Source organism: Lichenostomus cassidix, chromosome 3, assembly GCF_008360975.1.
Source record: "Lichenostomus cassidix isolate B80296 chromosome 3, HeHo_3.0, whole genome shotgun sequence".
In the NCBI taxonomy this organism is placed as follows: Eukaryota; Metazoa; Chordata; class Aves; order Passeriformes; family Meliphagidae; genus Lichenostomus; species Lichenostomus cassidix.
Window position 1 is genome coordinate 11,413,650 of NC_139483.1, and position 24,395 is coordinate 11,438,044.

The 24,395-nt window shown below is 51.6% G+C and overlaps 2 protein-coding genes across 2 annotated transcripts in view; one reads left to right on the plus strand and one right to left on the minus strand.

The window, feature by feature from the left end:
* ABHD12 (abhydrolase domain containing 12, lysophospholipase) overlaps positions 1-6,208 on the plus strand; it is a 38,381-nt gene extending 32,173 nt beyond the window's left edge. Inside the window, exons 7-13 of the mRNA XM_085054508.1 lie at positions 423-552; positions 1,829-1,866; positions 2,051-2,130; positions 2,680-2,762; positions 3,452-3,530; positions 3,774-3,901; positions 4,253-6,208. Coding sequence (XP_084910634.1) covers positions 423-552; positions 1,829-1,866; positions 2,051-2,130; positions 2,680-2,762; positions 3,452-3,530; positions 3,774-3,901; positions 4,253-4,292 — 578 coding nt within the window. The 3' untranslated portion in view covers positions 4,293-6,208. The remainder of the gene's footprint in view (positions 1-422; positions 553-1,828; positions 1,867-2,050; positions 2,131-2,679; positions 2,763-3,451; positions 3,531-3,773; positions 3,902-4,252) is intronic.
* A 511-nt stretch (positions 6,209-6,719) lies between these two features.
* On the minus strand, positions 6,720-24,387 carry PYGB (glycogen phosphorylase B). The gene is made up of 20 exons (XM_085054477.1): positions 24,069-24,387; positions 21,756-21,857; positions 19,823-19,901; positions 18,874-18,977; positions 17,461-17,592; positions 15,259-15,370; positions 14,151-14,233; positions 13,142-13,285; positions 12,716-12,808; positions 12,458-12,604; positions 12,176-12,339; positions 11,760-11,874; positions 10,957-11,058; positions 10,676-10,823; positions 10,105-10,163; positions 9,274-9,415; positions 8,725-8,932; positions 8,218-8,352; positions 8,043-8,109; positions 6,720-7,763 (listed from the first exon to the last, which is right to left on the minus strand). Exons 1-20 carry the CDS (start codon positions 24,309-24,311, stop codon positions 7,611-7,613), a joined length of 2,532 nt encoding a protein of 843 aa, XP_084910603.1. The 5' UTR covers positions 24,312-24,387; the 3' UTR covers positions 6,720-7,610.
* Positions 24,388-24,395: the final 8 nt, after the last annotated feature.

Genomic DNA, 24,395 nt, shown 5'->3' on the forward strand with positions numbered 1-24,395 from the left:
ACTGATGTTGCAACAGCTCTGTGAGACATGCTTGGGTTTTGGCCCTAAGCATCCAATCTGTGCTGTCAGAGACTCCAGTTACAAATTGCTTACGTGCATGCAAAAGCAGGGGAGGTACGGGAGCTGGGCTATTGCAGGTGGGTACATGCAAGAACACCATTGTAGCAGTGTTTGAGATCCAGTACCTGGTTTTGCTGTTGACTAAATCCACAAAAACTCCTTGGCAGATAGCAGTTACCTTGATTAAATGACTGTGGATCGATCAGGGCTTTCAGCCCCAAATTGTAGAGGTGCACAGTGAAGTGAACAGAAGCTGCCCACGTCCCAGGTCCCTTTGCAGTTGCAGATGGACTGCATGGGAAGAGCTGGCTAGCTCTGCTGAGCAGTTTGGGCGATTCTCAGCAGGACTCTTTGTGTTCCAGGCTGGGGTGACTCAATAGGCAGCCCGTCAGAGAGGGGAATGACCTATGATGCCCTTCATGTCTTCGACTGGATAAAAGCACGAAGTGGAGACAACCCTGTCTATATATGGGGACACTCCCTGGGCACAGGGTAAGCATCTAATCTTAGTGGCACTGTGCAGCTTCTGAAGAACATTAAGTGCTGACCTTGGATGAAGGTGCTGTTTGATGTAATCCCTGGGCTGGCTTGGCATCTGTGGCATAATTTCTGGAGGGTACCTTTCCCCTTTGCACTCTGCAGAGTGAGAAGGGCTCCAGTGAACAACTTTAGTAATGGGTCTTGAACCTTCATTGTCCAGAGGGTTCACACTAGAAAGACCTTCATGATAATAGATTGCAGATTGTCCTTCAGAGCAGAACATCAGACTTCTCTAGTACTCTGAGTGTCTCAGACCAGCCACACCTGTGTGTGGCTTGTCCTTACAAAAGGTTTCCTCCTATCCATGGTAAACATGCCATGTGTAATCAGTGCTTGTGCAGATGCCACCTCTGATACTTGCATGGTCATGCAAGGCACAGGGAAGTTCAAAGTGTCAATTACCTTTGCCTTCATTCCTGCTTCCTCCCTTTCCATGGCTGTCTGGAGGTCAGTCATGTTCAGCAAGCACCACATGCTCTTGCCCCTGTGACTGGTGGAGGAGCAAAGGGTAAACAGGAGTTCCCTTTGGGTTGAGCTGAGTGCAGATAAACTGTAAGACCACAGCACCTTGCCTTGCAGTGAAACAAATGCTGGGACAGGGAGGTGTTTCAGGGTAGTGCATCTTCATTGCTGTGACACCAAAGACCCTGCTTTGTTTGAGAGAAGACAAAGCCTTTTTCTTTCGCTTGTCCTCTAAATTTTTTGTCCTGTTCAGAATCCCTTTCTGGGTCAGAGCACGCTTGTGATGTTTCCCAACACTGCAGTCAGACTGTCTTGAGACTGGTCCCCAGCTGAGTTCTCTAGTGACTGCAGCCAGTCTAGAGTTCAAGGTTTGTGAAATGTGCTGTGCTTGGAGGATTCAGCAACTTTGGAAATACCCCTGTCCCATTAGGTTGATGCATATGGGAGACTTTGCTGCTTTCTGTCCCAGCCAGGGAAGCTCCTTGCAGTGTAACCCTGGGATCCTGCACTCCAGCTGTCTGGAGCACAGCCCCTTTCTACTTATACCCCTGCATTCCCCTCTTGCTTGTTCACTAACATGCAGGCCCTGATACCATTTGGAATGTTGGGTATATGAGGCCAGTGGGAGCCCAGGTCACTGTGGGCTGCCCAGACCTGGGACAGTGTGAGGGATCAACCTTGTGGCTGTTGAGCTGTACCTGTGCCCCCTCTGGAGCTGCTGCTCTGCAGAGGGTCTGTGCCAATTCAATGCCCCTTCTTCTTTCAGGGTTGCAACAAATCTGGTGCGACGCCTTTGTGAGAGAGGTAAGTGTGGCATGTGGATGCTCTTCCCAGCAGCCTGCCGGTGTCCCAGATTCCTGCAGACATTTGGGGTGGTGACAGAGCTGTCCTTGATGCACCGTGGTGGCAGCTGCCCTCATGAGGCAGAGCCTGACCTTGCTGGCTGTCTGCACCCCTGCATTTCAGCACATTGCCTTTGGTTTTTCAGAAACGCCCCCGGATGCACTGATCCTGGAATCTCCATTCACCAACATACGGGAGGAGGCGCGGAGTCACCCCTTCTCCGTGGCAAGTACACAGTGACTCTCACACTGGTGGCATGTAATTGTGTGCACAGAAATGAGCCTTTAGCTCAACTGTAGCTGAGCTAACTGCATGACTTGTGGGGCAGTGGTGGCCCTTGTAAACACTAGGGGTGAAAAACTACACTTAAGGCAGCTTCTGGGAACACACAGTGAGCAGTACCAGAGCCATGTATCCATCATGGGAGCAAATTGACTCTGAACTGAGCAGACACCCAGTCCAGGCCTTGGATGCAGCCAAGCTGATGAGGTGTCCTGGGATAAAGCTGTTCCAGGAAGCATTGCCAACCGTCCTGCATGATACCTAGGGAGTTTGACCATGCAAGCACCCTGAGGGCCTGCTCCTGAGCAGGCTGGTAAGATGGACCTGAAACAGGGGAGAAAAGATAATGCTGGTGGAACAGGGGCCCTCTCACTGCAAAGAGTGTGGTCAGCGGGCAGGGGATGTTATGGGATGTCATTGGCCTGCCCTGTTAGTGCTGTTTGTATCACTGGCCTGCTGGTGCCTGCCACTAATGCACATTTTTCCTCTCAGATATACAGATACTTCCCTGGATTTGACTGGTTCTTCCTTGACCCCATCACGACAAGTGGAATTAAATTCGCAAATGATGAGAAGTGAGTTCCCTCTTTGCTGGGGTTTCAGCTGTGGCTGCAGTGAGGCATGGCAAACATGAAAGAGGACAGACATGAGACTCCACTCTCTAGCTTTTTTTGTTGCAGCATTGCTCTTACTGGAGTTATTTCAATTATTCTCACAGCCCTGAGAGCAGCACAGTGGAGCTCTTTCTTTTTTAATTGTTCATAATAACAACGTAGAGAGCAGAGACTACTGATATGCTGATTTGGTTCAGACCATTTCTACTTTTCAAGTGTACCTTACACATTAAATAGTAGCATTGGAAAAATGGAAAGTTTTGGAAGATTTCTGTGCATTTCCCTAAGCCATCTTGCCTGTGATTGCCTGACAATCACATTGTCTCCTTTCACTGAGTCTTTCATTGAAGAGCCTGAGCATTTGTGAATTTCCAGTATTGAAACCAAACCAGACCTTGGCGGGGGTGATGATTTTACAGTGGAGTGAGCCACTTTTCTATGGTCTAAGCAGCAAGCAGATTTTATGAAGATGTCTTTCACTGGTAAATTTTCTATAGGTCAAATCAATTGTGCCCTGATAAGGTTTTAAATTGCAGTTAATAACTCACATGATATGTTTGTCATTACAATTTTCTTAAAAATGTATGTTTTGGTGTTAGAGAACTATGGGATTGCTCTGAGCTTTTGTGACACTCTTGTCTGTTTTACAGTGTGAAATATATTTCATGCTCCCTGCTCATCCTTCATGCTGAGGATGATCCAGTGGTACCATTTCATCTGGGAAAAAAGGTACCCTTTGTGGCTCTGCAAACTGATCTGGTGGGGGGAACTGGTGTGGATAGAACAACATGCAGCCAGGCAATAAGTCAATAGTACAAAGGTGCAGAAGTACATAGCCCAGAGGGACTGCAGATTCTGTGGTGTTGGGGGGTTGGTAAATCAGTAGTGAAATGAGGCTGGAGGGGGAGGAAAGGTGGTGGGGGAGCTGGGTTGGAGTAACACGAGTCCCTCACCTGCCTCCCCTTGGTTCAGCTTTACAACATCGCGGCAACGTCGCGGAGTTTCCGGGACTACAAGGTGCAGTTTGTGCCCTTCCACACAGACCTCGGCTACCGGCACAAGTACATCTACAGGAGTCCAGAGCTACCTCGGATACTGCGGTAATGACGGCTGGGCGGGGCGGGGCGGGGCTGGGCACCGGGGCACCCTTTGTTCTCCACCTCCTTGCACAGCACGTTTTGGGAAGGGGAGCTCCAGAAATCAGGGAGCATTTTTCTGGCTCGTCTCTGCTGTGAGCTGGATGCTCTGGAGGAGCTGTTTGCTGGGCAGTTGCTTTGGATTTTTTTGTGGGAGCCTCTGATGGGTGTGAGAGCAAATCTCAGTGCTGTCCCCTGTAGCTGCAAATGCTTGAGCCATAGTGTTTGCCAGGGGAATGGGAAGATCTGCAGGCTGTAGCATGCACCAGAGTATAGGAGAGCTGAGTGTCACTGCTGTGTCACTTCCTTTTCTAGGGAATTCCTGGGAAAATCTGAACATGAGCATCATCACTGAAGACTGGCTGCTTGTCAGCACAGAGATTTTCCTTTCCTTCCTCTCTCTCCTTTTCCTCCCCGCTCCCTATGGGTCAGTCTGCCGTTCTTCCGTCCCTGGCACTAGAGGAGGTCAGGGATTCCCATTCCAGTCCTGATGTGTACCCTTGGCAACTCCAGCTTCTGGCATCAGCATCTGTGACGGCAGAAGGAAGAAGCTGTTGGCTTCTTTTTGGACATGGATGGAGGGGTGGTAACAGCCCAGGAGCCAGTACCAAACGGTGAAAAATGTAAGCGCAGCAAAGCCTCGCCAATCCGTCATGGTACTGCTGAGGACAGATGTTCCTAGGACACTGTGTCATGACCAAGGATGTGTCTTTCACTTTTAAACACTGCTGCTGTTTTTGGATCATGTAGAGATTCATTTGTAGGCAAATGGCTTTTGCCATGTCTCCTCACAACAGTTGTCTTGCTTGAGTTTGAGGTGTTCTTTCTAGAAAATACATGTTTTGCCTTTCCTTTTCGATCAGTGGCTGTAACTACAAATATATGGAAGATCCAGGTAGTGAGAGGTATTTTTATTTAGCTCTTCAGTCACAATGTGCTGCAAGTGTTGGAGTAATTGCACACATTTGGAAATAAAATGAAAGATTTTTTTTTTGTTCTTCCTTTTGAAAGATCTATTTAATGGGAAAGGCTAGTGCCCTTTTATCTTTCCTGTACCTTTTTTTCCTTCTGAACATAATTTCTGCTCCCATCCCTGCTGTCCTCTGTGGACCTCCTCCTCTTCTTCACAAGTACTTCCTATTAGGCTTGGAATGACACATGTACATAAACTGTAGACTTGGGTGTTTAAGCCAGAAAGTGTGAGATTACTTTTTTGCTTGATCTTCCCTTCCATGAATAATGTGTGCCCAGGCTGTCAGAGTGGATGTCTTCCATATCCCTGTACACACCCAGACAACTGTGTGCTGCTTTTCGGTGAGAACGGCAAGGGTTATTTTTCCTCAACTACTTCTTAACTCCTTGGGTCAGGTTTTCCTGTTCCTGGTGGCAGTGCTGTTCCATTGTAGTTAAAAGCAGGCAGTGATACGCAGTTTTTGATGGAAAAATAAGTCTGGGGTGTCACTCCCCATCTCTCCCTCCCCTGCCCTCTTGTGCACTTCCATTAGCATGTCTTAGCCCCTCTGCCACCCGTTGTCCAGGAGGCAGAAGTGGAAATGAGCCTTTCCCACAGGGAGAGGTTCTGAAGATGCCCCTGCCCTGCATGGGGCTAGAAGAGGGGCTGGTTTATGCCAGTGAAGAGCTCTGCACTGAGACAGGAGTCAGTCCCACATTGCCTAGCTGGGTCCTGCCTCCTGTCAGTCCATACAGACAGTACCAGGTGCTGTAGGTTTAGTCACTAGTGCTCAAAGGGAATTGTGCTGCCCCAAAGGTCTGTCCAGGGCTGTACAGCATAGTATAAACCGCTCAGCATGCATCAGAGTTATATCTGCAGGCTCATACTAGTTGCAAAAGAGACAGTAGCTTGTTCCTGTACCAAGATTCTTCTGCCATTAGCGTGGTTGTCCCTGAGGTTTCTGACCCCTGATACTCATAAAGTAGCTGTGCCACTTCAATACAAGTGCATCAACTGTAATTTATTGCACTGACAGATGAGAAATACTTACCTGGCTCTGGAGAGTAACACACACATTCCAGTTAATGCTGCTGCTGGCAGCTGGCTTGGGGCAAAGCACAGCCTGAGCTGGGGCCTGGCTGGCTGCCTTCCTCCTGGTGGGACAGAGCTGGGAATCCAGCATGAGAACTGCTGGTGTTGGTGATTCCCAACACCACTGTTCATGTTAGCAGGCCAGTGATATGCTTGGAAATTTAAACTGAAATGTTTATCTAAAAGTTGTGTAGTTTTAATAAAGGCATTGACTGCTGATCACTTTAGCTTTACCAGTTTTACCTGGCAATTTTTGGGACATTTTTCCCCCATCGAGCAGGTCAGCTGGGAGCTGGGCAGGGCTGCAGTAGGGCTGTGTGTGGGAGGTGAGCTTGCAGCTGGGACTGGGCAAATCTTTGTGGCTGCTGCCAGCTCAGGGGGAGAGGCTCTCCTGCAGTCCAGAGGGTCTGTGCCTGTAGTCTGGCTGCAGCTGAGGCTCTGCTTCTCCCCTGGGAATGGGGGAGATGGGAGCTGCCTGTGTGATTGCTAGTGCAGGAGCCCTGTGTGCTATTTGCAGGGCAACCCCAACACAGTAACCCCCACCCCAGTGCACAGAGTCACCCTGAGATGGGCATGTTGCCCCCCCCATGCTGGTGCCACCACCCTGCCAGCTGCAGGGGACCACAAAGCCACAGCTGGGGAAGGACAGCAGCCAGTCAGGTATCATGGCTTGGACTTGTTGCCACCTCAACCCAGAGATGTGGAGTAGTCCCAAGTCACTCCAAAGTCAAACCAGCAGGTGTTTGGGTTGTTTTAATGAGTTGGTGTCAAACAGGGCAGTACTGGTGCACTACATAGCACTATGGGTGTTAAACAGTGACCCCAGCACTGGGTGGGACTTGTGGAGCAGCATGACCCTGCTACAGTGGAATGCCAGAGATGTGATCCATGTTCATGTACAGCACACAGCTGTACCTGCAGAGCCAAGAGCCAGCAGCATCAGCCACCCACTTGGCAGCTGCAGGTACAGCCCTCCCTATGCAGACATGGAGGCTAAAAATCCCTGGCGTGGCTTGGTTACTGGGCCTTGAGTTAGGAAAGAGGTGTGGCAGTAGGCTACAGTAAGCTCTGTGGCAAGGAAGTGGCTGATCCCAGGCTCTCCTGCTTGTGGCACAGTGTTTGACATTGGTGCCTGCCCTGGGGCCAGCTGCTTTCACAGCCAGCCCCTCCTTTAGGTGATACTGGGTGATGGGATGGGCAGGGAGTGGTCTCTCCCTCCCCAGCTTCGGGCCTGGCAGACCCCCGAAGGAGAAAGACAAGCTTTGTGTTGGCTAATCCTACTTGTGGGGCAGGGTTAAGGAGGCCAGGCCCTTGCACACAGCGGGGAACGGGAGGATTTACTTGAAAGCCCTTGTTAAGCATGGAGCACAGCCGTGGAAGACTTATCCATGGTCATCTCACTAAAAGCACTATGCAGCACATGCAGGCTAGGTGGCTGCAAACACAAGGTCCTTTCTCCTGCCCCCAGCTCTTGTTCCTCAGTCAGGGCTCCTCCTCCGAGCATCCTTCTACCCCTCTGAGGGAAAGGCCTTGGTTCTGCAGAGCTGAGCCCATTGGATTGGTGGTGAAATGCAGGTGAGGCCTCCTGGGCTGGGAGCATATCCCTCCTTCCTTCCCTTGGTGCTTGCATCAATTTCGGGGGATGTTGGGTGGGGGAATTGCTGTGGCAGAAGGCTCCACCCCCCAGATTTCACGGGCGTACTCCGTGATGGTTCTGTCACTGGAGAACTTGCCCGAGCAAGCAATGTTCCTGATGACTTTCCTTGTCCACTCACGGGGATCCTGGGAAGAGGAGAGGAAATGTCAGCACTCACTCACCCAACTCTGTCCTGGCTCACAGCCTTGCAGGGCACTGGCTGTGCACACCTGGCTGCTTTAAACTCTGGTATGGGGCTGCTGAAGCAGCCAAACCAGCCTCACCCTGCCCTATGCATACATGCTGTAGTGTCCATAAGAAGGGCTCCACTGGAGCACGCTCATCCCAGTTACCCCCGCTCTTCCCACTGCACTGCCATGGCCAAAGACCCCATCCTTTCCCACTCAGTCATGGCCAAGTCTTACCATGAACAGCTGGTCCACTTGGCCTTGGCACTTAACGTAGGCCTCATAGTCTGCAAACACCTTAAACCTGAAACCCAAAGCAGAGTCTGACTGGAGTTTGCCTTCTGGGCAGGACAGACATTTCCCATGACCAGCCAGGGCTCCCCCCTGTGCAGGGATGCTTCCTCAGCCTCACCTGTCGTGGTACATGAGCATGTTCACAACATCCCTGAAGCAGCCAGGGTCTCGAGGGGAAAAGAAGCCGCTGCTGATCTGGTCGATGGCCTGGCGCAGCTCGGGCAGGGTCTCGTAGTACTCCCGGGCGTTGTACCTGTGCCCGGCAGAGACAGATTCTAGGCACTGCTGCTATTCCTGCCCTGGAGTCGGGCAGGGAGGGCAGGCATGGATGTGGTACAGCTCCTGAGTGAGAGGCCTTGCTCCCAGGGCTGTGTCCATCAGAGCACCCTGCTCGTGGCTCAGACCAGCAGCAGTGTCTGATACACTTTGTGACATGTGCCACTCGCAGCCACTGTGCTCTGGGCAAGCTGCATTGTTACAGCCCAAGGCAACGACTGCCTCCAGCCCCTGCTTTTTCCTGCTCCAGAGCTGCCCAGGGGGGAAGGTGTCCCTCCCAGAGAACATGGCTCTCCCTGCCAGAGCTGAGCTCCGTATCCCCATCTGATGAGCCCTGGTGTGCACCAACCCTTTCCGATCCAGGGCCTCCACGTCCTCCACCCGCATGCCAAATATGAAGAGGTTTTCTTCTCCTGCTTCCTCGGCCATCTCCACGTTGGCCCCATCCATGGTGCCAATGGTGAGGGCCCCATTCACCATGAACTTCATGTTGCCAGTACCTGAGGCCTCCGTGCCAGCTGTGGAGATCTGCTGGGAGAGATCCGCTGCTGGGATCACTGCCAGGTGCAAGAGAGGTAGGAGTTAATCCTTGGCACGTTGCAGCTCCCCACACCCAGGACAACAATGCAATCCCAGGCATTTGCCAGTGGCCCTTCTGACCTTGCCCTCAGCCCAAACAGCACAACTCTGGGGCCAGGGCCAGGCTCAACTTTGCCATGACCCCATGCAGCTGCTGCCACTCCTGAATGAAGCTGGCTTCCTGCCCTGTGGGGAACCCTCAGGCTCTACCTTGGGGAGAGCCAGGTGTCCTGCCACAACTACCTCTCAGACCACCCCGTTCCTGGGCTCAGCTGGGACATGCCCAACTTCTGACGTGCTTACAGAAGACCAGACATACCCTTCTCAGCCAAGGATACCCGGTAGTTCTCCAGGAAGATGACCTTGAGCTTGTCCCCCACATAGGGGTCGTTGTTGATGACCTCACCAACGGATGTGATGAGTTTGATGATCATCTTGGCCATGTGGTAGCCAGGGGCAGCCTGAAGAAGAGCAGCCCAGAAACGGGGAAGGCGTTTAAGGAAGGGAGAGCATGAGAGATGCCAGTGCTGGGTCCTCACTGTAGGGAGACTCTGGGCCTCACCTCTGCTGTTCACATAGAATCACAGCATGGTCTGGGTTGGAATGGACCTTTAAAGGACATCTAGTCCAACCCCTCTGGAATCTTCAACTAGACCAGGTTGCTGAGAGCCCTGTCCAAACGATCTTGAGTGTTTCCAGGGATGGAGCATCTTTCACCTCTGGGCAACCTCTTCCAGTGGTTCACGACACTCATTGAAAAACTTTCCACCTTAGATCTAATCTAAATCAACCCTTCAATTTAAAACCACTATCCCTTGTCCTATCATAACAGGTTCTGCTAAAACATTTGTCCTCATCTTTCTTAAAAGGCCCACTTCAAGTACTGAAAGACTACAATAAAGTCCCCCCAGAGCCTGAACAACCCTAATTCTCCTGGCCATGAATTAGGAAAAACACCCTCTTGGGAGGAGAAGTCCTGAGCCAAGGGGTAACAGTGATGGAGCCTTGCTCAGTCCAGTTAATCCATGGAGATGGTGTTCCCTGTTGCTGGCTAATCTTCAGCAGGCCCAGCAAAGCCACAGAAAAAGGACAAGACCTTCCCCACCCACCCCCCAAGCCATGCATGCACAGAGTTGGGAACACAGGTTACCTTTCCTCCGATCATAATGGTCCTGGGCACAAAGGATTTGGATGGATTACATCTGATGCCTGAAAGAGCAGGGATTTTTCTTCAAAATTTTTTCAAATTTGAAAGCTCAAATTTGAAAAAAAAAATTTTAAATCTTCACAACTGAAGATAAACTGGGCAGAGTTTACTGTGTGCATCAGAGGTGGGCTGGGATCTCAGCCCATGTCACAGGGACCCATCAACCTTGCAGGATCCTGAAGCCCAACCAGATGTCTGCTGGAGTTACGGTGGGTGAAAAATGGCCACAGAATCCTAGGGGATTCAGACCTTTGGAGAACTACTCAAGCCAGAATAACACAGAGCTCCAATGACTTGCCTCCCTTTGGGAATGGGTAGGGGTCCCAAGCATACACTGGGAAATGCGATTTTAACTTGCACCACGTCAGTCTTAACACCTGCAGCCCACCTGTGAAGGTTACCTGGGCTGGAGATGTGGGCTGTGAGCTTTTCCACAGAGCTCCACATGACCCTTCAGACACTCTGCCTTCCCTCCTGGAGAGAAGCCCTGGCAGTGAGAGGCTGGGGGACTTACGGTTGTAGAGGGTGATGGCATGCAGGCAGTTCAGCAGCTGTCGCTTGTACTCATGGATTCGCTTCACCTGAACATCAAACATGGACTGAGGGTTGATCTTCACCTTGTACTGCTCCTCCAAGTAGGCTGCAAACTTCAGCTTGTTCTCCTGGTAGAAAAATATGGGAGGCAGGCATGGGTTCCCAGGGCTTGCATCAGAAGCGAACATTTGCTGCTGGGATGCTCCTGGGAGCATGGTGCTTTTAGCCTTCTTCCCCCAGGTCATCTCCAGTGCACATTACCTGCTTGACTTTTGCCACATCCCTGATAAAAGTCTCATTATCGATGAAATCCAGCAGCTTCTTCAGCTGGCTCAGATCTGTGACAAAGCCTTCCCCGATTTTCTAAAAGAACAAACCAGGAGAGGAATGTCATGAGACACCTGACCCAGCCCACAACAGCCCATCCCTAACAGAGGTGCCACAGTCCTGTTGGTAACTGGAAGAGGCAGTGTGGCCAGGAAAAGGGGCACAGTTTCCTACAGTGAGGTTACTTCTCTGTCATAAAGAAGCCCAATGAAAACAGGGCACTTGCAAAAAAACTCAGACGAGCCTGCCTCTCAAGGAATTTGGCAGGAAGAGGGAGGATGTGTGCACATGTGCCCAGGCCTCCTGGCAGCTGGAGAAACTGATGGGTAGGACATAAAGATATATTTAATTGCAGGGTGATATTCAGCCGTGGCATGTCCCAGTGTGATGCAAAAACCTGTGCTAAAGGGCCCGGGAGACAGAAGGGATAGAATGGGGGCTGGGCCTCTGTGGGAGCTCCTTTGTGCTATGAAGCTGCACACTTGTGCAGACACCCTGCAGTTGTGCCTGACTGTGTGCAGTCCTCAGCTCCAGATTTCTGCAGCTTTTTTGTGGCCAGCTCTTTATCATTGAATTTAGAGCCCAGCTGATGTCACATCTACACGTACCACAGGTGTGCTCCTCCCAGGCTGTCCCCACACACCTGCCAGGTGTCAGCCTCAGGGCTGACCACACCACAAGAAGAGGTGACCAAAGGGATCACACTCAGCCCCTCACTTCACGTGCTCACCACTCACCTCAGCAATAATGTCAGCCAGTCCTGGGTTGCACAGCAGGAGCCAGCGCCTTGGCGTGATCCCATTGGTCTTGTTCTGAAACTTTTCTGGCTCCAGCTCAGAGAAATCCTTGAATCTGGAACACCAGGGAGCTCTGAGCCACCCACCACCACCCAGAGCTTCAGCTGGGCCCCCCCACTGTGCGCTCCTGACTCAGGGCAGGCTCTGTCAACCTCCCTGTAACAGCTGTGAACTCTCTTTGCTGCCTCTCACCTGCTTCCCCAGCTGTACTGCCAAGAGTGTCACCACTTCAAAGGGAGAAAGTCTCCCCAGCAAGGCAACCAAAGCAGACCTGGACACCCAACTGCCCCAGCTAATCCTCCCTAGCTGGCCGGTAAAGCAGAGAGGGCGCAGGCCCTGGGTGTGTCCCAACTCACACAGAGTTCTTGACGATGTCAGAGTGGATGCGAGCCACGCCATTGACGGCGTGGGAGCCAATGACACAGAGATGAGCCATGTTAATCCGCTTGCAGTCTCCCTCCTCGATCACCGACATCCTGCGCAGACGGTCGATGTCCCCTGGGTACAGAGCTGCCACGTGCTGCAGGCAGGGAGAGGGACGCGGGTGACACAGCCATAGGAGCTAGGAGCCATAGGAGCTAGGAGCATTCCCATCCTAAGACCCCTAGACTTCCCACAGCCTGTGCCCAGTCCCTTACATCGAGGTGCATTTGGTTGAGGGCATAAATGATCTCCAGGTGCCGCGGCAGCAGCTTCTCAAACATGGAGACCGGCCAGCGCTCCAGGGCTTCGGGCAGCACGGTGTGGTTGGTGTAGGCACACGTCTTTTTTGTGATCTCCCAGGCCTGCATTACAGACAGCAGGTTAATGCACATGCACCCAGGCCAGGAGGGAAAAAGAAATCCCAGCGCTCCTTCCCCTCAAGGGTTCAGCACGGACCTCCCAGCTCTGCTCACCTTGTCCCAGTCCACTTTCTCCACATCCACCAGGATCCGCATGAGCTCAGGTATGGACAGGGCAGGGTGGGTGTCATTTAGCTGAATAGCCACCTGCAACACAGACTTGCTGGTCTCAGTTCTGGCAGTGACAGGGCTGTGACAGTGTCCTGCATGCACAGGGTTGGGGTAAGGGTCAGCCCCAAGGCTCTTCTCGTGACTCACACCCCAGAAACAGACAGCTCTCAGTAATGGAGCTATCCAAACTTTTCAAGTTTTGCTCCAAATGACAAAATTTTCCCTGGGAAAAAAGGCCTGGAGTTCATCTGTTTTACAACCCAAATTGCCAGGTTGTTTCTATAAATGTCCCCATTTAGTCCTGAGTGTCCTGCTCTCCCTCATGAAAAGCAGGTCTGGCTGACATTTCCCCAGAGCTCACGCACTCACCTTGTCTGGGAAGGTTTCAAAGCACGTTCTCACAGGGTCTCGGCAGCCGAATTTGGAGGATTTGAAGCGGCGGATGATGTCCTGGAGGGTGGCAGCCACCACAAAGTACTCCTGCTTCAGCCGCAGCTCCTTGCCTTCGAAGAACTGCAAGTGGGGACACCACATCCATCAGAGCTGCAGCTGCCATCTCCACCTGGCAGCCAAACCCCTGGAGATGCTCCTCTCCACACCAAGGGGCTTCCCAAAAGGCCTCACCAGGGCAAATGTGGCTGTTTCTCATATGTCTCTGATGGGGACAGCAGCTGCAGGGACTGACAAGGGGCCTGGCATCCCAAACAGCTGCTTCCAGAGAGAGCAACAGAGCCTGCCACATCCATGCTACTCCGACAGAGCTAGCACAGTTCCCTCCCTTGCTGCAAGATCCTTTGCAGGGTTTTTGGACAAAGGATTTTGGGCTTTCTGCAATAGCCAGGAGTGTCTTTGGACACACCAGATGCCTCTCTCACACACACACCATGATTCATGCTGGTCTATTTTAAAATATCAGCAGGAATGATAGGGTGTGGGGTAAAGTGCAAGGGTTTAGCTTTCCCAGCACAGATGCTAATGCATAACTAGATATGAGGGCTCTTCCCCTTTGGACCCAGTGCCCAGTGAGTGCTTGGTCTGGGACAACCCCTGCAGTGGGAAATTCCTTGAATTGGGGATGGAAATGAGTCCCCACTGCATAAACTGCCAACTGCCTTGAAGTTGAAGGAGTGATGTCTTCCCCTCCCTGCAGCAGGAAACACAGCAGCTCCATAGTATGGGCCAGACTCTTAGCTGCCATCAGTCAGCAAAGACCCTCTGGAGCCAGTAGAGTCATACTTGCTCACTGGGAATTATAGGTATTAAACCAGAACAATAAACATCAGATGGCCATGACCTTCCAGTGGTTGTAAACAAGGAAATACAACTGCAGGAAGGATGATTCTGAGAAATAGGGAAGAGAGGAAAGAGAGTCACTCACGTTATCATTTGGGTACAGGACTCTGGAAATGTTTTCTGCCAGGTTTCTGTCCAGCACTGCCTCGATGTAGTCACCCATATTGACTGCAGGGAAAGAAATACACACAGCACTGCAGCAGCTGTAAAGATTCAGGCAGGTCCCTGACACCACACTTTCCCCTCCTCTCTCATAGAGAGATTTTTGTAACAGGAATATTCAGGCTGATATTAATGAAAAAGGATGGGAATGTACAGGTGTGAAAGCACTAGAGTGACAGGAGGAGACGGGATAACAGAAAGGCACATCTCCATGTGCTTCCCAAGACACACATATGAAGAAGGACAGGAAGAAATACAGACAGCAGCCAGTCAAGGCAAAACAAGGAAGCTACTGAGCAGCCATCTTGCTTGAGAACTAAGGAGAAATGGGCCTGGGCAAAGAAGCACGAACACCATAATCACACTTAACTCCTAAAGGGTACATCAAAACCTAGCTCACAACTGCCAATAAAGAATTGAGAAGACTCTAGAGCCATCACCCCATGTCCCATACACCTTCTCCTGGCAAGGCTGCTTGGACACACATTTCTTGCCAGTATGGAAGAATAAATCAAATCGGTCTAATCTAAAACCATCCCTAGGTGACAGCCTAGCACTCACATCTAGTATGTTAGTCACCCTGTATCTGCTCTTCAGCACAATTAGAGCCTTGAAAATGCACTTAAAGCAAACCGACAGTAAGGTGGGCTGTGCTGCACTTTTGTTTCAGCACTAAATGATGACACTGCATAGAAATGACTCTCCATGGGAAATCTGCAGCTCATTTGGTGACTTAGGGAATCCAGTGGCAGGTGGTCTGTCACTGGGGGAAGGCATAAGGCTGCTTGTGACAGCATTACAAGTGTGATGGGGACGGAAGAAGAATGGATGAGAGTCGTGGTGCATGAGGCTCTGGAAGCAGTTGGGGGTAGTGTGATCCATGGATATGCACACAGTGCTTTGTTTTGGAGCTAGCTATGAGATAACAATACAGCAGGTCAAATGGGAAGTGCTGTGCCAGGTGCTATGCACAAAGGGACAACTGTGTCCCAGTCTGGCAAGAGAAGAGGCAGTGGAGGAACAGCACTTACACTCCTGCAGGTTGAAGTCGTTGGGTGCCTTGGCAGACCAGAGTCTCATGGTGTTCACAGTGTTGTTCTTGTATCCAGGCACTGGGGTGTCATAAGGCATGGCAAGGACAACCTGCAAAGAGCAGTATTCCCCTCTGGTTACAGCACAGTGACTCAGAGGAGGTGGGAAAGTAGCTGAAACCTCTGCAGGAAAAATCCAGAGGACACAGACAAATCCTGGCTGTGGGAGGAATCTCACCTCACTAAAATATACCTGTTGAGCTTCACAGACTTCCCTCCTGTCATGGGCACTTCCACCACCTACTGGGAAAGCATTCATAGGGGAACCAGAGCTTTACTGACCAACTGGAGTTACAACCCCTTCAATGAAATACAAGAGAGAGTTGCAAGCAAACTGCTGACCTTGCTGTACCATCTGGGGTACCTCTTAGTTATTGACCAGAGCACTGAAAGCATCCTCAGCTGCTCACTGCAATTCTGTCTGTGCTGAGGTAGAGCCAGGGCAGCTTGGGCCGTTGTGTTTCCATTTGGGAATAACTCCACAGCCTGAATCCTGCCCATTTGCCTTCTGCAACCTGCCAGGACCAAACACTAGCACTGCAGCACCATTTCCAGAGCCATTCACCCAATATTCAGGGTTAGTTGAAGCTGTCTGGATAAATCCACTAAGATCTCCAGCAACTGAACTGCACATGAGTGCAAAACTCTTTGTGCAGTTTGCAGATGATGCTTAAGCCTCAGGATGCTGCACACATGGCTACAGGGAGTAACCCTGGAGCTCCCAGCTCACACAGCAGGGAAAACCTGCAGGCAAAAACACAGCAGGCAAATCAGCATGTTGGTCCTGAACAGCCTCTTTGTGCAGGCATCAGCAACACCTCCCCTCTGGGGAGAATCAGCAAGAGCTCAGGCTCTCCAAGCTGCTTTTACCAGCTCCGAACATGGAAGCAGGCAGGGAGCCTGCCCAGGGACTGGGGCACACATCACATGAACTCAGCCATGCTATATTTGGAGACTGAGTCTTTGGCTTTTTTTTGAACCTTTCCAACTTGTTCCCTTAACAGCACTATCTGAAAACTCACTTCCTTGTAGGAAGCAGTGCTTGGGATCCCTGAAACCCCAGGTTACCAGCAGATCAGAAGAAAGGCATATTGAAATGCAATGACATTTGGTCCCCAAGTAGATGCCTGCTGCACTTGGAGACCAAAGAGCTCTGGCACAGTGCCTCTGAGATGTTCATTGTGCTGAGGCTGTGGTGTTGAACCCCTGCACTGTTATCCTGGCAATGGCCTAGTTCACTGCACAGTCTTCATCAAACAGAGCCCTGGAAAAATAGTTTATTTCTCCTCTGAGCAGGTCCAGGTGACTCTGTCACTGAGCTTCAGCTCTTGGTGCTGAAGAGAATGGCTGGGCTCTGTGACTGTGAGTTCCCTGGATGAACTGAGCTGGTTCATCAGGCTGAGAGACTGCCAAACACTATGGGAACTCAGCTAAGTCATCTCCCTGAATCCCAGATAAATTAATTGTCCTTCCTTCCTCCATCCTGAGCAGTGCTTACAGAGGAGAGGCTGAAGCATCTTCAATCCTTTTAATAAGCCTGTGCCTTCATTAGCAGCAAGGTGGGAATGCACCTATGCTGCAGCAGCCTGTGCCCTGAACAAGCACGAGCTCCTGAAGTACAGCATTACCTCCTCAACTGTGGGAGAGGCTGAAGGAGTGTTTGTGCTCCAGGATGCCACAAAACAAGGCCTCCAGGCAGACTGGAGACTAGAAAACAGACCTCCAGCCTTCCCTGACAGCACTCTGCCCATCAGGCTGCTCTGGGAAAGAGGAACTTGCTCTCATGACAAGAATTAAACACCCATGGGATTGCTCCATGCCCCTGCACAGCAGCAGCACCAGAACCACCAGAACTCACTCACACAGGGTGTGAGTGAGCAGTGGCCAGGGGCAGTGTGGAAGGAGCTTGCACTTCTCCTCCAACATAAATCCATGAAAGACTGTGGGGCTTTGCCCTGGAGATCAATAGATTCCTCTTTTTCCTCAAATCCCATAGGCTACCAAGTCACCTTCATAAACCCAATGGTAGCAGAGAGAGTTTGGCCAGTCTGGAAGAGAAGCAAAGCCTGAACACCTCAGGCAGCCCCGGGTTACCCTGCCTGGCCTTCCCCAGCCCAGCAGGGAGACAGATGCTGGTGGTACCTGGGTGTCAATCCACTTCACCCCGTCAGGAGTGTGATCCACACGGCCATAGAAGTGCACTGGGATCATGTACTCGGGCCGGGCTTTCTCCCAGGGATTGCCGTAGCGCAGCCAGTCGTCTGCCTCCTCCACCTGCAAGAGTTCAAGGAATGGCTTGTGGCTCCAAGTGAAGCCTGAACAAGGCTCTTTGAAGGGAGACTGGGTTAAAAGCAAAGCTTCAGTAAGCTGGTTTTAAAAATGGATATGCAGAGGCCTCTAGAGGATAGCTGGGCTTTCCAAACTGTGGATGACTGCATCCCAGTGGGTATAAATAAATCAGCCTCCATGGACTTTGCAGCACACTTAAGGTTTAAGCCATCCAAACTGCATAGGCACTCGGTCTGTCTCCATGCCTTTACATCCAGTTTGACTGTGGATATAGTGGAATATGTGGGATGTGGCAGCCACTGGTGCTGCTCCTGGCCACAGGCCACACCCTGTAAGCCGGGTCTTGTTAACTGCTCTGCTAGAGTGGGTTTCTCCTCTCAGATCACAAGAGTGACAATGGGAGCAAAGTGAATCCATCACTTTGCTGGCTCGACCCAGAGATAACATCCAGAGATGCTTTGTGCCTCCAAGCATTTGCTGCTATGAGGGGAGGAACATAAAGGAATGGGGAGATAATGGGACAAGGACAGGGCAAGGCAAGGGGGAGGGCCCCAGCCCAGCATGCCACCACCCCTGTTCTTTTTTAAGAAACATGAAGTCAAAGACCAGGGAAGCTTTCCCCTCCCCGTTTTCACCATTTATGGGGCCTAGCATTGCAGCTGCTTTGTGGAGAAGGAGGAAAAAACAGCCTTTAAACCTCTCATCCTCCCTGAATTACAGGCAGGTATTTTAAGGGGAAAAAGGTACTTTATGCTCCAAAGCAAGGTGAGTCTCCTAATGAAAACCATTTCCAGACACACACTAAGGAAAACTGCTAGCTGGGGCCATTTTCACTTGAAAATAATATTATCACTAATGCTACAGAAAATCCCTGTTTAAGGCCCATCCACCAGTGACCAGGGAACCCACAGGAGCAGCATCACCCCAGGCAGCTGCCTGTGTTCCATCATGATCAAATCCATCCTTGGCCAGACACCTTCCTGAGGTATTTAGGCCCACCTCCATCCTTAGTCTGACTGCTTGCCCACTCACTGCCAAGCTGGATGGCACTCTGGGGTTGTTGCAGCTGCACTGTGGAGACCCAGGCAGGGAAACCTCTGGTCTCAGCCATGCCCTGTGGTTCAACTCCCACATCATCTTGCCCAGTGATGGGCTTGAATGTCCCATTTAGGAGCAGCTCAAGGCACTGCAGTGCATTTTATGTGACCAGGCCTTGTCCACAGCACAAAACAGAGGGAGAAAGAGGGATCTGAGTTTGTCAAGTACCTGCCAGCCATCAACAATCTTCTGGTTGAAGATCCCAAACTCATAGCGGATGCCGTAACCATATGCTGCCAGCCCCAGTGTGGCCATGGAGTCCAGGAAGCAGGCTGTAAGGATCAAGGAAACAGGCTGTAAGAGCCCAGAAAACAGGCTGTAGGAGCAGAGCATGGTCATGCTGTAAAGAACCTCATTCCTTGCTTGCTGCAGTTGCTAGAGTGCTGTGCATGGAGATAGGAGCTGCCACAACAGTGCTGCTGCAAATGTTTATTACTCAGAGGAAACCCATGTGCAGAAGGGACATAAGGAGACAGTCTGCAGCAGGACTCTATGCATGTCCTGTTGAGCCACCACAAACACCCAAAATGGTTGGTGACAAGGACAGGTCACCAAAACCCTAAACCCAGCCTTGTTGCAGTGAGAGCTCTTCTAAACTTTCCTTGCTCTAAGCCTGCCTGCCCAGTAAAGCAGAGCTCCTGACCCAGACCTGCTGCACTACCAACTGCTTTATTATTGCTTCCAAAGGAAACCCTTCCAGCCCTCAATCCAGGCAGTTCTGGTAAAGATCAGCCCCAGCATTTCCTCCACGCTGGGGAGCTCTCATCTCCAGCTGTCCCACAGGACAGGCAGACTAAAATAGCAGCCAACAATCTGCCTGTGTGAGAGCTGTTGAGTGCCTCTGAGAAGTGAGAGATTTCACAGGGAGGTGAGGAGAAAGGCTCCAGACAGCCTCTTCCAACCGCAGCCTGCCTGCTGCACTGCGGAACACACACCTACAGCTCCGGGGTGCTCTCACTGGGGAAGGGATGTTTCTGGCCAGTCAGGAGCTGGCAGGAAGGTACCACACTGCTGAAGGCCGGTGTGGCAGATGCCAGTGGTGAGGGTGTGACAGCCATGCCACCTTTGGTCCCCATGCACTCTGCATGAGGAGGGGGCTCCCCTCTCCCTGGATTACCTGCCAGCCGGCCCAGGCCTCCATTTCCCAGCCCAGCATCTTCTTCAATTTCTTCCAGCTCCTCCAAGTCCAAACCCAGCTATTGGAGAAGAACCATAGCAGAACATGTCACCAAACAAACTCCATGTCTTGAGCTGCTCTCCAAGGAGGGCAAAGACACATCCCAAACCCACCCACACTGTGGGGAATTAAACCCACAAGGTCTCTACATGCCTCCCCACCACTCCCCACAAAGCATCTCATCAGCCCTTAGTCCTTGAGCAGCCCAATTAAAACTGGAAAACAATTTAGCCCATCAGCAAACATTTCTTTCCCATGAACTACATTTCCTTAGAGATTTCACGCAAAACACTCATCCCATGGCAGCCCCACAGGTCAGGATGCCCTTTGACCAACCTCAACATTGGAGACAGTATGGGGAGAATGGGCAAGCCAGAGTAGAAAGGACCCCCGAGGCCAGCCTGGGTAGGGGAGGTAATTCCTCTGCTTGTGCCCATCGGGTCCTTGAGGAAGGGCATGGCCAGGCTGGCAGCAGTCACTCTCTGTGCTTCCCACATCCTGCCCAGCCTGCCACTGAGCTCCTTGGCGGCAGTCCATGGCTGGAAGTGGTTGCCTGCACCTCTTGAGCCTTTTGTTCTATGGCCTGGGGGCCATTGCCAAATGAAGGTAAAGCCTGCCAGCAGCAAGGACTCTGCAGGAGTCCAGAGGCGCAGACTCTTGGGGGGCAGCAGTAGCTCACCCTGGTGCCAGGGGGGACAGCAGGGTGTCAAGCCACCACCACAGCTGCTCCCCAAACTGTTTTCCCAGCACTTTAATGCTCTGCAACCACAAGATGGGAAAGCCTCATGTACAGGGTGATGGGCCCACAAAAACTGAGATGAATTCTCTCAGTGACAGAGCCATGCTGGATACAAGACCTCCGAACCAACCTGGCCACTGTCTGTGATGAGCTCCACATGCTGGAGGCTACAGCAAGGGAAGCCTCCACTAGCATGTCAGGCCAAATCTGCTCTTGGAAAGTATCTTGCAAAGGAACTTAGAGGATGCTTCCTGAAAAAAACCAGCTTGCTCTCTGAAGCATGATACCTCATAGAGGAAACAGGTGCCTCCCTGGAAATCCCTTCCAATCTCTTGGCAGGGAAAGTGCTTGCCAGGATGTTTCAGCAGCAACTGTAGTACCTCATTTTGAAAGACAGTGAAGCACCCAACTCCTGCTAGAAAGTGTAATGTGAATCAATCTGGTGGGGCAGAGCAAGGGGAGAGGGTAAGCTGGGAGAAATGAAGCCTTTGGATGAGAAAGCCAAAAAACTCACATTCTGTCAAAAAAGGTCACTGTGCTGTTGCAGAGGTAACCATGGCCTCACATTTGTGATGGCCTTGGTGAGACCCAGCTGTGTGTCCTTCCAGCTGGAAATCATCTGATGACATTTTACTTTAAGCAAATTATTTCCCTTCTTTCCCCCTTCCCATCAATTAACTTCTACCTGGCAGCACTGCTGCTGTGCCTCGTGTATCCCTATGTATGAACTGTAATTTGGTGTTTTGCTGCTCCAGTCTCCTCTTCTGGCCCAGTCTCTGCCATTAGATTACATCTCCTGTGATAAATCATCATCTCTCCTACTAATGGAAAGTTCTTTGCAGCCTATGACTCCCTAGTCATTTGGGATACAGGGTGTTGTTTTCAATATACACTTCTGGGTTCTCCCATTCACTACAGGGAAATGATGGCTTGAAAAACCATACTCCAATGCTCCCCAAGGCCCCTTCATCACTTTCTCTAGGGAATGAAAAATGCTAACAGAGAGCCAAGCTTCATTTTGTGTAGTCCAAATAACACAGCCTTCTCAGATGAAGTCCTGAGAAATAAAGATCCACACCAATCTGTGTGGAAAAGTCTAGCCTAAGGGGGACCCTGGTACCCCCAAGACTTTACCTGGTAAATGGCTTCATCACAAGCATTCTGCAGGCCCAGGTTCACCATGGTGTTCTGCAGAGTGCGACCCATGTAGAACTCCAGGGACAGGTAGTAGATGCGCTGGGGAGGCAAAGCAAGATGCTTACACACAGCACAGCACTTTCCTTTCAACAAAGCTGCTTAAAATCAAGAGCAGACTCAAAATCAAGAGCAGACTCAAGCATTTTCCAGAGTAGGGATATCTTCCCAGACTGGCTTTTGGCGCCTGTTCCTGAACACCACGCACCAGAGTTGTTTGTCAGAAGAATTTCATGCGGGATGCCGGCCAAGCCTCCACCACGCATCTCCCTGCCAACAGCCTTCTATAGAAAAATCTCGCTGCCTGTTAAGTGTTTCCCTAATTAACTCAGGGCAAGTATTATCTAGGATGCTGAATGATATATTTATACACTGTCAGGCTCAGCTGAGGTGATGTTTACGCTGGGCTTTTAAAGTCTTTCCCATGCTAGGCTGAAGCTGATCCTGTCTCCCAAAAGCCAGAGCAAGCCCCCTGCCCCATGCAGGCCAGCTGGGCCAAGGGCCAACACCTTCCTGCAAGCAATTTTCCAGCACTCCCATCTCATGGGTCCTGCTGCTCTGCCCACGCTGAATTTCACACCATTTCACCCTGTTGAACAAGTAAATTGTCCCATAGGTGGCAGGGTTCCTGGCACAACTGCGCAGTGACCTTCCAAGTTTGAGAGGAGCTGCGTCTGTGCCGCAAATGCTAACGAAAGCCTGTTTGTGGGATGAAAAGCAGGTTGTGCAAACTTTTGCCCTCACTCATATTTATCACTGAGGATATTTTTATAAAGAAATTGGAATTTTTACCAGAGTAATAATCTGACTTCAAATCATGCTTTCCCTTGAATCTCTTTCCACTGTGGCATGGATCTTTCCCTGCTAAGCAGCAGGATTACCCACTCTGCCACCTCTGCTGGGAGTCTGAAAGGGTCCCTCTGTTCCCTGGGGCTCATAATAAAGTCCAAAATAATCACACAACTCCATAAATGCCCTGCTCCTTTCAGTCTCCTGCAGGGGCACATTTTTAGTGAAAATCTAGGTGCAGAAGACAGTAAGCAAACTCACTCCAAGCTCTTCTGAGTCTATGTGGGATCTCTACAATCCCTTCTGTTGGTGCAGCAATACAGATCAGGGTGCATTTGTGTGAGTTAGGATGGAAGGGAGAGTCCCATGCAACAGTGTAACTCCCAGTGCATGTGCAGCCATTGTGCAGTGAAAGTGCATTTTGTCTCTTGTGTCAAGGCAATATTCATAATCTTGGGAAAAGAGCTGACTCAGGAAGGTGGCTGCTGGCACCCTGGGAAGGTATGTGCCTTTCTCAGTACACACCTGCTCTTTGTGGCTCTCCAGTCAAGTGCTGGATTAGGTCTTAATTCAAAAGGATTAAGGCTGAATTATGCCTTGCAGCCCCTCAACACCTCCAGCATTGCTGTCCTGACTTGGCAAGCAGGAGGAACCCCGGGGTTTGGTGAGCTGGGAGAGCTTGTCTGGTTTTCACAAGGCAAGAAACTCTTCTCCAGCCTCAAAGCTGAGCTGCCTGTGTGTTCTGCAGGAGCGAGGTCAGGACACAGCTGCACTGAGCCATGGAGGTGATGATGCCCACAGGGGACACCACAGCGGCAGTGTGAGTGCAGGACGTGACCGCGGTGAAGTGTGCAGAGGAGGTGGCAGCAGCAAGGCCTGCGCAAGGACATGCTCAGAGTGTGACCACATGGGACATGGCTGTGACAAAGTGCAGGGGGTCGCAGTTATGAGTGTGTCTGAGTGGGGACAATACTGCAGCAAGGTTCATTGGAACAGGACTGCAAGAGTTTATGGTGAACTGCACAAGGGACATGGCTGTGGTGGTCTGTGGGGACACAGGCATGGCAAGATGTGTGTGAGAGATGTTGCTGAGGCAAGGCTCATGGGGACAGAGCCACACTAAGGTGCATGCAACAGACACAGCTGTGAAGCTGCTAGGGAGATGCAACCATAATGAGGTGCACACAAGGGACACGGCCATGGCAATGCCCATGGGGACACAGCCACAGCAGGGTGCATGCCAGGGATACATGTGTCATGATGCCCCTACGGAAGAAATCATGGTGGGATGCGTTAGGGGCACAGCCACGGCAAGGGGTCCAAAGCGCCACAGCCATCTGCACACAAGGGACAATGCTCACGGGTCACACCCACAGTGACACCTGCCAGGTAGACAGGAAGACACCCTCAGGGAAGGCACAGCCGCCCAGCCCCAGCCCCTCGTCCCGCTCACCCGGGGCTCACCTTGGGGTCCCGCTCGTAGTAGTGCTGCTGCGTGCGGATCCAGCGGCCCACCAGGTGGTCGCGCACCGTGTGGGCCAGCGCGAAGTAGTAGTCGCGGGGGGTGGCGACGTTGCGGTCCTTGACGAGGGTGAAGTGCAGGTGGCGATTGAAACTCTTGCGCACCTCGGCCACGTCCCCCAGCCCCGCGATGCCCCGCACGCTGATCTGCTTCCGACGGTCCCCGTCGCTCAGCGGCGCCGCCATCCCGCCGCCGCCCCGCCGGCTCCGCCGCTGGCGATGCCTCCGCCGCAGCCGGGGCCGGGGCAGGGCCGGGGCCGCCGCGCCTGC